Source organism: Spermophilus citellus (genome assembly GCF_964194105.1).
Source record: "Spermophilus citellus genome assembly, chromosome: 2".
Classification (NCBI taxonomy): domain Eukaryota; kingdom Metazoa; phylum Chordata; class Mammalia; order Rodentia; family Sciuridae; genus Spermophilus; species Spermophilus citellus.
This window is the reverse complement of record NC_138183.1, coordinates 226,134,624-226,149,556: the sequence shown is the minus strand read 5'-3', so window position 1 is coordinate 226,149,556 and position 14,933 is coordinate 226,134,624. Positions and strand designations below refer to the sequence as shown.

General features: G+C 36.3%; 1 protein-coding gene across 2 annotated transcripts in view; it reads left to right on the top strand.

Moving 5' to 3' along the window:
• FBXO3 (F-box protein 3) overlaps positions 1–8,054 on the top strand; it is a 31,599-nt gene extending 23,545 nt beyond the window's left edge. The window contains exons 9-11 of one of the 2 annotated variants that reach the window (XM_081280983.1): positions 62–177; positions 1,913–2,103; positions 6,884–8,054. In XM_081280983.1, the coding sequence (XP_081137109.1) occupies positions 62–177; positions 1,913–2,103; positions 6,884–7,057 (481 nt within the window). In that variant the 3' untranslated portion in view covers positions 7,058–8,054. Of the gene's footprint in view, positions 1–61; positions 178–1,912; positions 2,104–3,203; positions 4,545–6,883 lie in introns of those variants that run through there. The other variant, XM_081280984.1, reaches the window with a different exon arrangement.
• The last annotated feature ends 6,879 nt before the right edge of the window (positions 8,055–14,933 follow it).

The following is a 14,933-nucleotide window of genomic DNA, read 5'->3' as shown; positions in this document are numbered from 1 at the left end:
GCTCTTAAACAAAAGAAAACACACAAATTTCAGATTTGTATCTTTTATCATTTTTCTCCAGGATTGAAATGTCAAAGGATGCACTTCCTGAGAAAGCATGCCAGTTGGACAGTCGCTATTGGAGAATAACAAATGCCAAGGGTGATGTAGAAGAAGTTCAAGGACCTGGAGTAGTTGGTATGTAACTGAAGTTTTAGGTTTACACATCAGTTTACTCAAAGGAATTTTAGACTTTGCCTCCATAAATATGTTGTATAGATGTTGTTATCAGTAACTTTTCTAAGGCTAGGGGTGTAGCTCAGTGGTGTAGTGCTTGCCCAGCAGGTGTGAGGTGTCCTGGGTTCAATCCTTAGCAAAACACACACACACACACACACACACAGTTAACTTTTCTAAAATTATACCAAACTCCATTGTTCAGGCATTGATTTCTCTTCCTGAGGCTCATTTGGGGTTAATATTCTTGCTTTCATTGTTCTTTTTTAAAAACTGATTATTCATTATTATATTTTGTGAGTTAAGATGGCATAAACAGAGAAAATAGATTTCATGTTGGTAATCTTTTTGAAGTTTGGAGGGAGATGTTGAAATTAATAGCACAGATGTTTTAATTATTTGAATTTTCTTCACTTTAGTTCTGCTTACCATTGACATTCAACTTTTTAAAAAATTATGATGGGAGCTAAAGATGTAGCTCAGTGGTAGAGTGCCTGCCTAGTATGTCCAAGGCTCTGGGTTTAATTCCTAGCACCACTAAATAAATATTTAAAAAATTTAAAAATTAAGATTATCCTAAGTTTCTGAACCATCAGAATATTTAGGATTCAATATGTGCTAGGAATTATTAGTCCTGCATGTACATAGCATTCAGTTTAACGTTTTCTAATTCATTGCTGTGAATAAATATTTTCCATTTGTTTATCTTTTACAATAATGAGGATTGAATCCAGGGGCACTATACCATTGAGTTACACCTCCTGCCCTCTTTCTTTCTTTCTTTCTTTTTTATTTATTTATTTATTTATTTCGTGAGACAGTCTTGATAAGTTGGCAAGGCTGGTTTCAAACTTATGGCCTTCTGCTCCAGCCTCCCGAATTGCTGGGATTACAGGTATCTGCCACTGTACCCACCTCTTCCTCTTTATACAGTGAATGTTTCTTTGGCTGAATCTAGTGCTAAGGAAGTTTATTAAGGCCATAATTCTTTTTTTTTTTTTTTTTTAATTTGGTCTATTGGTGTAAGAACTCCCACTTTGACATTTTGTCTGTTCTGAATACTTATGATGAAAGTTCTCAACCTTATGTTTTATTCTCTTGCTGCTGTTAAACAGATTTCCCTTATCCCTGTTTGAGCTACTATCTGGGACACTTTTTCATTACTCATGTCTGTTTTGGTACTAGGAATTGAACCCAGGGATGCTTTAGCACTGAGCTACATCTCCTGTTATTTTTGTTCATAACTTTGAGACAGGGTCTCACTAAGTTACAGAGGCTGGCCTAGAACTTAGATTCCCCTATGTCAGCCTCCTGAGTTGCTAGGATGGTAGGTGTGGACCTATAATCATCACACCTGGATTATTACTCATGTCTTAAATATTTCGTCTTTGATGCCTTAAAACACTTTGAATTTATGTGCCTTTTTTCATTTTGTTGTGATTTAGGCTATATTCCCCATCTGCTACATTGTAGAGAATTTGGGGAATATAGGAAAAATGTCAAGAGGAATAAAATATTTGCTTACAATTCCCTCATTGTTAACATTTTGTTGTGTGTCTTTTTAAGTTATTCCCAACCCCTAAATTGTGCACTTACTTTCACATAATTTACATAGTGTCTTAGAGAACAGACCTTATTTACTGTAATGGGGAGCTAAGTTTTCTACTTCGGTATATTTTTACTGTTTTCTCTACAGGTGAATTCCCTATCATCAGCCCAGGTCGGGTATATGAGTACACCAGCTGTACCACATTCTCTACGACATCAGGATATATGGAAGGATATTATACCTTCCATTTTCTTTACTTTAAAGACAAGATCTTTAATGTTGCCATTCCCCGATTCCATATGGCATGTCCGACATTCAGGGTGTCAATAGCCCGACTGGTAAGTTAAATGTTCCCCTCTAGTGTTGATGTATATGACTTTGTAAAATTAACTCTACAGAGGATCTTTGGTTAGGCAGACAAGCAATTTGTAAGTAAGTTTCTACAGAACCCTGGACATTCTGAGGAAATATGGAAGTATCTTGGGCAGGTGAATATGTTAGGGGAGATGAACAGCAGATAAACTAAACTCACTACTCTTCATCCAGAGAAACTACTGTTAACCTGTTCTAAAGAGTCATCTTCTTTTCCACTATTTCCAGAAACAATTCTGTGGTCTAGATATGTTAGAATATGAGAAGTAACATGCTAGACCAGTTAGAATTGACTTTATTTTATTAAGACTGGGAAGTTAATTTTTTTTGCTAAAATTCCCTGTGTAGTAAAATAAACAAATATTCTGTAGCAATTACGTTAAAGAGGGTAAATGGGTAGGTTTGTATTTTTAACAGTTTCTTTCTGGGACCATTTCTCAAGTCAACCACATATATTTTTAAAACCTCATGTTTAGGGTTACCTTATAACAGGCATAAAGTAACCAATTTTATGGACTATAAAATGATAAAAGGAAAATTATGAAGTTCATTATACAATAGGAATAAAATATGAATTGTATATGCAGAATGCAACTGAGTTGTAGGACTGAATGTTCAGATAATGAATGCCCCCATCTCCTGGACTGGTCCTGATGGGTGGGTCTGAAATAAGTCTGGAAAGATGGATGTGATATTAACCTGACCCTGAGATGACAGTCTCAACTCCTATTCCGAAAGAAAAGGATGATGATGAGCCCTTAGGCCATGATACTTGTTTTATGGTGAAAAGAAACTATAGTCTGGATTTGGAAGTGAAATTTTAATTTTCTTCCAGATGGAGGAATGCTAGAAATTGTATTTCCAGTACTAGAAATTTGCCACTTCCTGTGACAGACTTCCATTTTTTCACTAGCCTAGTATCTGTCTGAGATTGGTCTATCTTATTCTTAAATGGTTGATATTCATCTGTGAAGCTATATGGGACTGGAGTTTTCTTTGTGGGAAAAATTTAAAATATGAGTTTAATTTCTTTAATATTCATATTTTCTATTTCTTCTTGTTTCAGTTTTGGTAATTTGTGCCTTTCAAGGAATTTGTCCATTTCATCTAAATGTTGAATTTATTGGCGTAAAGTTATTCACAATATTCCCTTGATATCCTTTTAATGGCTACAAGAATTGTAGTCACATATGTCCTCTTTTGTTTTTAATATTGGTATTTTATATCTACTCTTTTGTTCATCACATGATTATCATTTTTGTTGATTAAAGGAACAACTTTTGGCTTCACTGATTTTTCTCTATTCATTTTTCTATTTCATTGATTTCTATAGTTATCTTTCTTTTTCTACTTTGGGTTTAATTTGTTCTTCTAGCTTTTTAAAGTAGAAGTTTATTGATTTTAAATTCTAAGCACTGTTTTAGCTATATTTCATAAATTTTGGTGTGTTTTTGTTAACATTAGTTCAAAATAGTCCCAAATTTCCCTTGTAACTTAATTTTGACCTGTGACTTTTTTACCAGTGTGTTGATTTCTAAAATTTGGGAACTTTTCAGTTGTCTTTTGGTTATTGTTTTCTAATTTCATTGTGGTTAGAAAACTTCCTCTGTATTTTCAATACTTGTAAATGTTTTATGGCCCAATCTTATGTGAAGAATTTACATATGTTGGTAAATGATCCTTGTGTATTTGGAAAGAATGTATATTCTGCCATTGAAGGGAATATTAATATATACAGGTCAAACTGGTTAACAGTGTTTTTCAAATATCTGTATATTTATTGCTTTGGGGGGAGGGGGACCTTTGTTCTGTCAACTACTGAAGAGATGATTGTTGAAATTTCCAACTAAGATTACAGTTTTTGTCTATTTCTCTTTTCCGTTCTGTCAGACTTGCCTCATGTATTTGGAAGCTTTATAATTGTGTACAAATGTGCTTAGGATTGTTGTGTCTTTTTAATGAAGTGATTCTTTTATTATTATGAAATATCTCCTTCTTCATCTCCATAACATACTTTGTCCTGAAGTTTAAAGAGCACTAAAGCTTGTTTGGCAGCTAAGCTACTGTTGGGTCATCTTGATCCTTTTGAGGATTGTTTTCTTGAGTATTCGTTGGGGCAAGTATAAAGTGCTCTCTACTTAAGGACAGTCATTCTCCAACATTTCAGTTTCATGACCCTCTCAGACGCTTAAATTCAGTAAGGGCTCCAAAGAACTCTTGCTTACATGGGTAACATTGATAATTATCATATTAGAAGCTAAAACTGAGAAGTTTGACAACATTTACTTAGCAGTTCCTTTTAAAATTACAATAAATAAACCCATTACATGCTCAACCCTCTCAACTATGTATTTATTTACTTAGAGTTTCAGTTTCTTCTTAAGCACAAATAAATATATTAAATCTTGACCTGCCTTATGGAAAATGTTTCTTCTCAAGGATGAGAAATCAGTAAAGATAAATGAGAATTCTGGACATATTTCTAACTGACATAAAAAAGGCGATGGGGGTTGTATTGGTCAACCTTTTGTTTCTATATTAGTTTTCTTGCTATATAAGTTCAATTGTTTTGCTCCTTTCTTTTGTCCTCTACCAGTCTGATTAATTAGAAGGCTTAACATTTCCTTTTTCTTTATACTCTGCCATTTTAAAAAATGCTATTGGTCAGTCTTTGTCTTTCCTTGCAGGCAGGTTGTTCATTTATTGTGCTTGTCGGAGGGTGTTGTAGAAGCTCCTGCTTCTCACTTATTTCTGTTGCTGTGTTCCTCTTTCTATCTGCTGTTGATGCACGAGCACTTTCATCTGAGCATCTCCCTCTTTAGCCACATGGATCTCTTAAGTTTTTCTGTTTTCTTCATTATCGTAATTAATAATCATACTACCTGGAGCTCATGTTTTAGTATTTTCAAAGTCTTCCCCTTCTTGCCTTTGGGACCTACTGAATTTTAAAGTCGTCATTCCTTAGATTAAAAAAAAAAAAAAAACGGAAACAAATAATGGGATATCTTATACGTCACATCTGTGTATCTTTTCGGATTGTTATTGTTAGTATGAAAATAAAATTCTAAGTGACCCAAATCCTTTCTCCTACATTAATTCATTTTCTCATTCAACAAATATTTGAGTACTGTAGTCAACAATACAATCAAAATCCTTGCCTTGAAATTTACATTCCAATTAGAAGAAAAGCTGTAACAAACACTGTGTGCCTGTGTCAAGTAGTAACGAGTGCCGTGGAGAACAGTCAGGGGATAAGGAGTGTCCTGTTGGGCTCTGATGTAAAGATGTGTCAGGAAAGGCCTTGGTGACACGTAAGCTGAGACATGAAAGGAGCAGAGGGCGCCGGGTGGATATGTGCGAGAAGAATATTCAGCCAAGGGGCAGCATGTGCGGAGGTTCTGACGCAGTTGTGTGGTGGGTATGTGAACCAAGGAGGCCAGTACAGCTTGAGCTGGGTGAACGAGGAGGGGAACAGACGGGTGAGGTGAGGTCAGAGGGCGGGGGGTGCTGGATCATAGAGTGCCATAAGAGCCCTGATGGAAGGACTTTCGCTGACATCATGCCTGAAGTTTCCAGTTTTTCTCAGATTACCAACTAGAATTCTGTCTGATATAACAACATTTAAGAGTTGTTATATCAGACAGAGAAAATTTGCAGTCAGGAGTAAGTCAAGGCTTGCTTAGAGGCATTGCTTGAGCAAAACTGAAATTTCCAAGAGATGTTTAGATAGTGCACGTTCATCATCACTCCTGTCCTGTTCTAGAGCCTCCAACAAGTGACTGTTAGAGCAGAGGCTGCCCTTTCCCCACAGTGTGGATCCATCTTAGTGGTACACTTCTAGTGAATTGGCAAGTGACACTGACTTCTGAAGCTAACTTTGAAAAGGGCAATACGCCTTCATCCTAGTTCTCGCTCTCCTGGAACACGTGCCTTTGCTGCCCTGAGCCACCACACAAGAAGTCTAGTTACCATGAAGCCGCCGTGCTGGAGAGATCATATAGAGACACCACATAGAGAGAAGGCGGTACTAGGAGCCCCAGCTGTTTCAGTCTGGAGACTTGGATTACCCCAACCCAGTACCAGACATGTGAGTGAAGAAACCCTTGAGGTGACACCAGTTCCAACCACCATCTGATTGTGACATCATAAGTGCTCAAGCGAGAACAACCCCATTGAGTACTTCCCAGATACCCAGCCTGCAGAAACCAGGAGAGATAATATATGACTGTTGTTGTTTTAAGTCACTAAAAAAATAAAGAACTTTTTTAAAGTTAGAGGCTACCGATGTTTGAATTAAAATGATGTGTCTTTTTGGTAGGAGCTCAATAAAAATCTTTTGAGACCTCTTTCTGATAGTGCATTAAAGTTACCAATAGAGGTCATACCTGATATTTTCACATCCTCTTTTCTGTAAGTATATAGAGAAACCAAGAATTGTTATGTAGTACATTAGTAGGAGAAGTTCAGTAAAACTTTATCTTGGACTGTTAGTAGTCTACTTGCTATATTGTATGAATTACAACTACTGTGTGGGAGTAAGTATTGTCTTAGTGAAATATGTCTACCATCATAACAATATATATTTTAGAGTCTGCATCAGCATGTACATTATGAAAACTACACTCTTACAGTCTGTCAAAACTCATTTGGGCATGTATGGATTCTAGATAAATGAGAATTTGCATTAAATTACTATAAAAAACTAATGGACAATAATCTTATCAAAAGATTGTTTTCTCTTTCAAGGAAATGGGTCCTGATGAATATGAAGAGATGGAAGAAGAAGAGGAGGAGGAGGAAGAAGAAGATGATGATGAGTCAGCCGACATGAACGAATCAGATGAAGACGAAGAGGAGGAGAGGAGGAGGAGAGTCTTTGATGTTCCCATTCGCAGGCGCCGCTGCTCCCGCCTTTTTTAGCCCGCCTTCTGCTGGCGGAAGCACTGGATGACTCTAGTCTGTTAAATAGAATTCTCAATAATGTAAAATAACTAAATTGTGCTTGGCATATAGCAGGAAACTAGCATGAAATATTGTTCCAGGCCCTGGGTCCTGGGCGACACTACATTAGGAATTGGATTGTTTTGGTTTGCTTTGTGGTTTTGAGGTAGAAGAGGAATTGGGAATTTTCTTTTCCAGGAGTCAGTAAAGGAACAGGCAGTTCCCATTTCTAGCTAAGGAACAGATAGTTCTCTGTTTTAAAATATTTTCTACTTACAAAAAATATAGAAATGGAGAGGGAATTGTTTTGAAATAAGGATTTAAAATGTAGCAGAAATACCTACTCAAGGATAGAGAGAAACTATGTGACTGAATGATTCTGTGAAAAGACTGAAAGATTCTGTGAAATATTTAGAAATGAAAAAAAAATTTGTAATTAGACTAATTCATTTAGTGATTCCTAATATTTTGTACTCACGGGGAACTAATTGACTAAATAACTTGAATGCTAATGGTTTGTCCTTTCTTAGACAATCTGTCCTTGAATTTAAAGTCTTTGTCACTAAGACCTTGAATTTAAAGCTTTCATAATTACAACCTTGAATTTAAAGTCCTCAACATGATGACTTTGAATTTAAGTTAAAGTCCTCACACTCTGATGTTTATCTTATTATTTTCAAAGGTATCACTTGGAAATGTAGTGTGTGAAAGTATGTAGTGTGTTATTACCACAAGTTTCTTCACAATGTCTCATGTTGTCTAAATTTGTAAATACTGCTTCTGTTTAGTTTCTCATTTATACACTTGACTGTCTAACTTTGTGATAAGTGACATGAATTTTATGTTAGGATTATAAGGATGTTTTCCTGAAACATGGATTTTTTTTTTTTTTGTAATTATATAATTGAGAGTTTGGAATGAAATCCTTAAGTGTCAAAAACTCATCTTTTAAAAACAAAGTTTGGTTGCAATCCTGTATTTTGTGTAATTGCCTATTTCCCATAAGTTAAAGTTAATAAGCCTTTACTCTTAAGATGGAAGGTGGCATTGACACTCATTGGCCTGCAGCCAGAGTATAGCAGAGTCATCTCCTAGCTTTGTGTCTTCTTGTGCTCCACCTTCCATTTTCTTCAGGAAGGGTTCTTTTGTAAAGAAAATAGTAGAAAGAGAGAGTAGTGTTCAGGCTAAGCAGCTGTAATCAGGGACCATGAAGAAAAACTTCCCCTTCTCTGTTGACTCATGACAAAACATAAAATACAGCCAGTCATTTGTCCTGCTTATTTTTCACATATATATCATACACTGCACAATGATGTTTCAGTCAACAACAGACCACATATACAATGGTCTGCAGCCTCATACATCTTGTGTTTACCACATCTCTTGAATACAGCGTTCTCTCTCGTGCTTGATTTAATCTCATGTTGTTTTGTTCACCATGGCCTCTAAGCAAACAGAATCTACTAATACTGCCAGTAAGAGGCTATCTATGTCAAGTGATTGACCTGCAGATGAAGTTATTGAGGACTATGGAGGCGGGAAATCAGTAATGGTTATTGCTTACCAGTCAGCCATCCCACCATAGCTACCATCTTGAAGAACAAGAACAAAGTGATGGAAGCTGTTCAAGGATCTGCTTCACTGAAGCCAACAAGACTAGCAAAAATTCAAGACAGGTTTCTATTTGGTATAGAGAAACTTCTAATGACCTGGATTGAAGACCAGGGAGAAAAGTTCATCATGATTGCCAGGGTCCTTCCCCAGCAGGGTTCAGGGAGTCCTGAAGGATGAGTGGTGTCAGCGCAAAGGATGAGACAAGGAGTCGTTCCTTTGGAGCAGTCTCCAGAGAGAGCTCTCATTCAGCTTTCTCCGGGTCATCTTTTATTACAATTTTTCTCATCATTATGGATTCAGAATACATCATTGGTTTTACAATTTCCAGATTTTCCCAAGATGTAACATTTCCTTAACAATCATCATGGGTATAGAAAAATGTGTCATCAGTTTACATTTTCCCAGGATGTGACATTTCCTTATCAATTTTATGGGTACAAAATCATTAATAAAATGTGTCACTAATTTGCATTTTTCAATTTCCCCAAGATGTACTATTATTAACAGAAGCCAAACTACGTAATTTAAGTCTCCCAACCTATCGTTAACCTTTAAAGTATACCTGTACTAAGATCCCATCTAAAGAAGTCCCCTTAAATCATACTTAAAATATCCTAAAGTCTATAAACTATTCTTACAGCATCTTAAGGACCCATACAGCTAAAAACTTAAGAATTCTAAACTTAAGAATCTAAAATAATATTTCTAACATTCTAAAAATGTGTCTTTAAAGCTACTTTAATTAATTCCTACATTTATTCTCATAAAATTGGTTGAGCTGCTTTTGTTAAAGCACAACACAAAGAAAAGACCACCAACTCCAATTTAAATCAAAGCAAGCTTGTGTCCAGGGCCGTCTCTCCCAAAACCCATGGGAATAGAAGACAGCCCCGAAGCTCTCTAGGAATGCAGCTTATAGCACAGAAAGTTGCAAAAAGGGGGAGGTGTCTTGAGAACTTAAATAAGATTTTGACAAGCATAACACAAAGGCAGGTAGTAGGTTTAATGGTCCAGCACTTAGGGAGTAAATTTAGATCCCAACATAAGAATTTATGAGGCACCACTAGAGTTTCAGAGAGGGTTGTTATCTGGTCAGGGAAAACCAGGCATGGGTGAGTTCAAGGCATGCACAGGCATTCCAAGCAAGTTTAGAAAACGCAGTAATTTATAATAAAACCAAAATTAACTTTTCATACCTTTGTGGCGAGATGGTTCCCAGTCTTAAGAGGGAATTAGGCTGGGTTGATCACTTTCTCAAAGAGTTTCTTTGTTTCTTGTCAAGGTGCACTATTTCTTATACCTTTGTAATCTCTTTCACTGAAAGGCAAGTTCCGAACATCAGTCCACTAACCGCCAATATTAACTATGCTCATCATAAGTCCCTATGTGAGGTAAAAGAGGATTTATAGAAAAGGGGGGAATGTATCTTTATTTGCCTAAACTTTCCTAAGTGTATAACATGACTTTCCATTAATCAAATAAAACTACATATGGTGGGTTTGTGCAATAAGCATAATAATTAGGCTTTATAAGGGGCCAGAGTTATGGGCTTGGGTTCTTAGTTGATATAATTATCAAAGAGGTGCCTAAAGTTCTCATGGCCTTTTGGAGAATGACTGTTGTTTATTATCAGTTTTGTCCTCAATGTGCTGAGATAGTAGAAAAAAACCTTCTATTTTGTCCTCGATATGCTGAGAAGTAGTAGAACAGCTTTCAAGGCATGAACTTCCTGTTATGTTCTAGCTATCGGAAATTTAATTTGGCTTGGCATTAAGCATACTCATGCTTCCTGTCAGGAATATAAGCATGAAAATGAAAAGTCAAATTTACATAAAAAGGGTCTCATGGTTTCGGCTTCCCACCAGTGAGGCTTTGCCAGCACTTATCATCACTGTGACATTGTCAAGACAGTGGGAGGGGGAGTGCCTTCACCAAATCGATAAGGGAACAAATTCAGGTGAGCATCCATCCCACCAACAAAGGGAAAAGACAACAAATACAAGTTGCAAGAGATTACTCAAGAAAGAGAGATACTGAAAAAAAATCCTCGAAATAAAAGAAACAGTAAGCCAATTAAAAAACTCAATAGATAGCATCACCAACAGACTAGACCACTTGGAAGACAGAATCTCAGACAATGAAGACAAAATGTAGATTCTCGAATAAGTTGACCTCACAGTGAAGATGGTAAGAAACCACAAACAGAACATCCAAGAATTATGAGATACAATCAAAAGACCAAATTTAAGATTCATTGGGATAGAGGAAGGTTCAGAGATTAAAGCCAAAGGAATGCAAATCTCTTCAATGAAATATCAGAAAATTTCCCAAGCATGAAGAATGAATTGCAAAATCAAATACTAGAGGCCTATAGGACACCAACTGTACAAAATTACAATAGATCTACGCAAAAGACACATTACAATGGAAATGCCTAGTATATAGAATAAGGATAAAATTTATAGGCTACAAGAGAGAAAAATCAGATTACCTATAAGGGAAGACCAATTCAGATCTCAGCAGATTTTTTCAAAGCTAGGAGATCCTGGAACAACATATACCAAGCTCTAAAAGGTAATGGATGCCAACCAAGAATCTTATATCCAGCAAAATTAAGCTTCAAATTTGACGATGAAATAAAAACCTTCCATGATAAACAAAAGCTAAAAGAATTTACAGCAAGAAAGCCTACACTACAGAACATTTTTGGCAAAATATTCCACGAAAAGGAAATTTAAAACAACGAAATCTGCAAAGGGAAGAACTACAATAAAAGGAAATCCAACCAAAGGAGAAACCAAGTCAGGCAAAACACCAAAAATAAACAAAACTGACTGGTAATACAAATTATATCTCAATAATAACTCTAAGTGTTAATGGCTTAAACTCACCAATCAAAGACATAGGCTGGTAGATTGGATTTAAAAAAAGACCCAACCATATGCTGCCTTCAAAAGACTCGTAGGAAAAGACACCCACAGACTGAAGGTGAAGGTTAGGAAAAAACATATTACTCACATGGACTGAGGAAACAAGCAGGGGTTTCCATCCTCATATTAAATAAAGTAGACTTCAAGCCAAAGTTAATCAAAAGGGATAAAGATGGACATCTCATACTGCTTAACGGAAACATACATCAACAAGACATCACAGTTACAAATATATATGCCTAAAACACTGGAGCATCTGCGTTCATCAATCAAACTCTTCTGAAGTTCAAGAGTCAAATAGATCACAACATAATAATTCTGGGTGACTTTAACACACCTCTTTCTACCAAACAAAAGCTAAAGAAAGAAACTTTAGAACTCAATACCACAATCAATAACTTGGACTTAACTGACATTAATATAGAGTATGTTATCCATCAATGAGCAAATACATTTTCTTAGCAACACATGGATCCTTCTCTAAAATAGACCACATGCTATGCTACCAAGCAAATCTTAGTAAATACAGAAAAGGAGAGATACTACCCTGCATTCTATCAAACCACAATGGGATGAAATTAGAAATAATGAAATTGAAACAAAAGAAACAATTGAAAAAATTGACAAAACAAAAAGTTGATTCTTTGAAAAAAATAAATAAAATTGATAAACTATTAGCCATGCTAATGAAGGAGAGAGAAAACTCAAATTACTAATATCTATGATATATTACAATGGACACTACAGAAATACAGAAGAAAATTAGAAATTATTTGGAAAATTTGTATTCCAATAAAATAGAAAATATCAAAGACATCGACAAATTTCTAGAGGCATATAGTACGCCTAAACTAAATCAGGATGATATACACAATTTAAATAGATCAACTTCAAGCAAGGAAACAGAGGACACCATTAAAAGTCTATCAACCAAGAAAACCCTAGGACAGGATGGATACAAAACTGATTTCTACGAGACCTTTAAAGAAGAACTGACACCAAATACTTCTCAAACTATTTCATGAAATAGAAAAAGAGGGAATGCCAGGTTTCTGTTCTCGTGACTAAAAGGCTCAGGGGTCACTCCAGTTGAACTAGGCTGACTGGGCTGCACAAAATAACCACACAAGAGACACAAATACCTTTTTCTTTGGGGTCGCTGTAACGGCTCCTCTTACCTTAAGGGTCCATAGGAAGAGAGAGCGAGAGCGTGAGATGACCCATTTTATTGAAGAGAAGCTATTCAAATGAGGGAAGAGGTCAGGTTTCAGGGGGCTGAGTCTATCTTCATGATGTCCACTGTCAGCAGGTTGACTGACACCTGGGTAGGCCACACCTAAGGGCACAGTAAGAGAAGGGGACACACACACACACACACACACACACACACACACAAGGCACTTCCATGGAAGATTCTATCCTAAACAGGGCAAGGGGTTATGTTACAAAGAACAGGTGAGCATAGCTTCACCCATGGGGCTGTAGCAAGACACACCCATGCACGAGACACTGACCCTCGAACCCAAGAAGGGTGGGGAAAGCTCTGCCACAATTCTGTGACTGAGCGCCTCAGCACCCAGCCAGGGAGTGTGACTCAGTCATGTGCAAGGTTGGTCTCCCACAAGGAAACTGCCAAATACATTCTATGAGGCCAATATCACCCTGATTCCAAAACCAGACAAAGACACATCAAAGAAAGAAAACTTCAGACCAATATCTCTAATGAATATAGATACAAAAGTTCTCAATAAAATTTTAGCAAATCAAATTCAAAAACATATCAAAAAGATAGTGCATCCCAATCAAGTAGGGTTCATCCCAGGAATGCAGGGTTGGTCCAACATGAAGTTCCTCAGATCAATAGACTCAAAGATAAAAATCATATGATCATCTCAATAGATACCGAGAAAACATTTGATAAAATACAGCACTCCTTCATGTTCAAAATTCTTGAAAAACTAGGGATAACAGGAGCATGCCTCAACATTGTAAAGGCTAACTATGCTAAGCCCAGGCCAACATCATTCTAAATGGAGGAAAACTGAAGGCATTCCCTCTAAAAACTGGAACAAGTCGGGATGCCCTCTGTCACCACTTCTATTTAATGTAGTTCTTGAAATTCTAGCCAGAGCAATCAGACAGATGAAAGAAATTAAAGGGATACAAACAGGAAAAGAAAAACTTATCACTATTTGAAGACAATATGATTCCATACCCAGAAAACCCAAAACATTTCACCAGAAATCTCCTAGAACTAATAAATGAATTCAGCAAAGTATCTGGATATAAAATCAACACCCATACAGAAATAAGCTATTTCTGTGCATCAGTGACAAATCCGCTGAAAGTGAAACTAGGAAAACCACCCCATTTACAATAGCCTCAAGAAAAATAAAATATTGAGAATAAATTTAACAAAAAGAGGTGAAAGACCTCTACAATGAAAACTACAACACGCTAAAGAAAGAAATTAAAGAAAACCTTAGAAGACAGAAAGATCTCTCTTATTCTTGGATGGGCAGAATTAATATTGTCAAAATGACCATACTACCAAAAGCACTATACAGATTAAATGCAATTCAAATAAAAAACCCAGTGGTATTCCTCATAGAAATAGATTAAGCAATCATGAAATTCATCTCGAAAAATAAGAGACCCAGAAAAGCCAAAGCAATCCTTAGCAAGAAGAATGAAGCTGGTGGCATTACTATTCCAGACCTAAAACTATACTACAGAGCAATAGTAATTAAAACAGCATGCTGTTGGCACCAAAATAGACTGTAGACCAATGGTACAGAACAGAGGACACAGAATCTAACCCACATAACTTCAGTTATCTCATATTAGACAAAGGCACCAAAAACATACATTGGAGAAAAGATAGGCTCTTCAACAAATGGTGTTGGGAAAACTGGAAATCCACATGTAACAAAATAAAATTAAACCTCTATCTCTCACCATGCACAAAACTCAACTCAAAGTGGATCAAGGGCCTAGGAATTAAACTTCTATGGCGAATTAAAAACAGAATCAATAAATGAGATGGATTCAAAATAAAAAGCTTCTTCTCAGCAAAAGAAACAATCAGTGAAGTGAATAGAGAGCCTACAGAATGGGAGCAAATCTTTACCACAAGCACATCACATAGAGCACTAATCTCTAGGATAACATAAAGCACTCAAAAACCTTAACAGAAAAAAAAAACCCAAATAACCCAATCAATAAATAGATCAAGGAACTGAACAGACAATTCTTGAACATATAAAAATGTTCAATATCTCTAGCTTAGAGAAATGCAAATCAAAACTAAG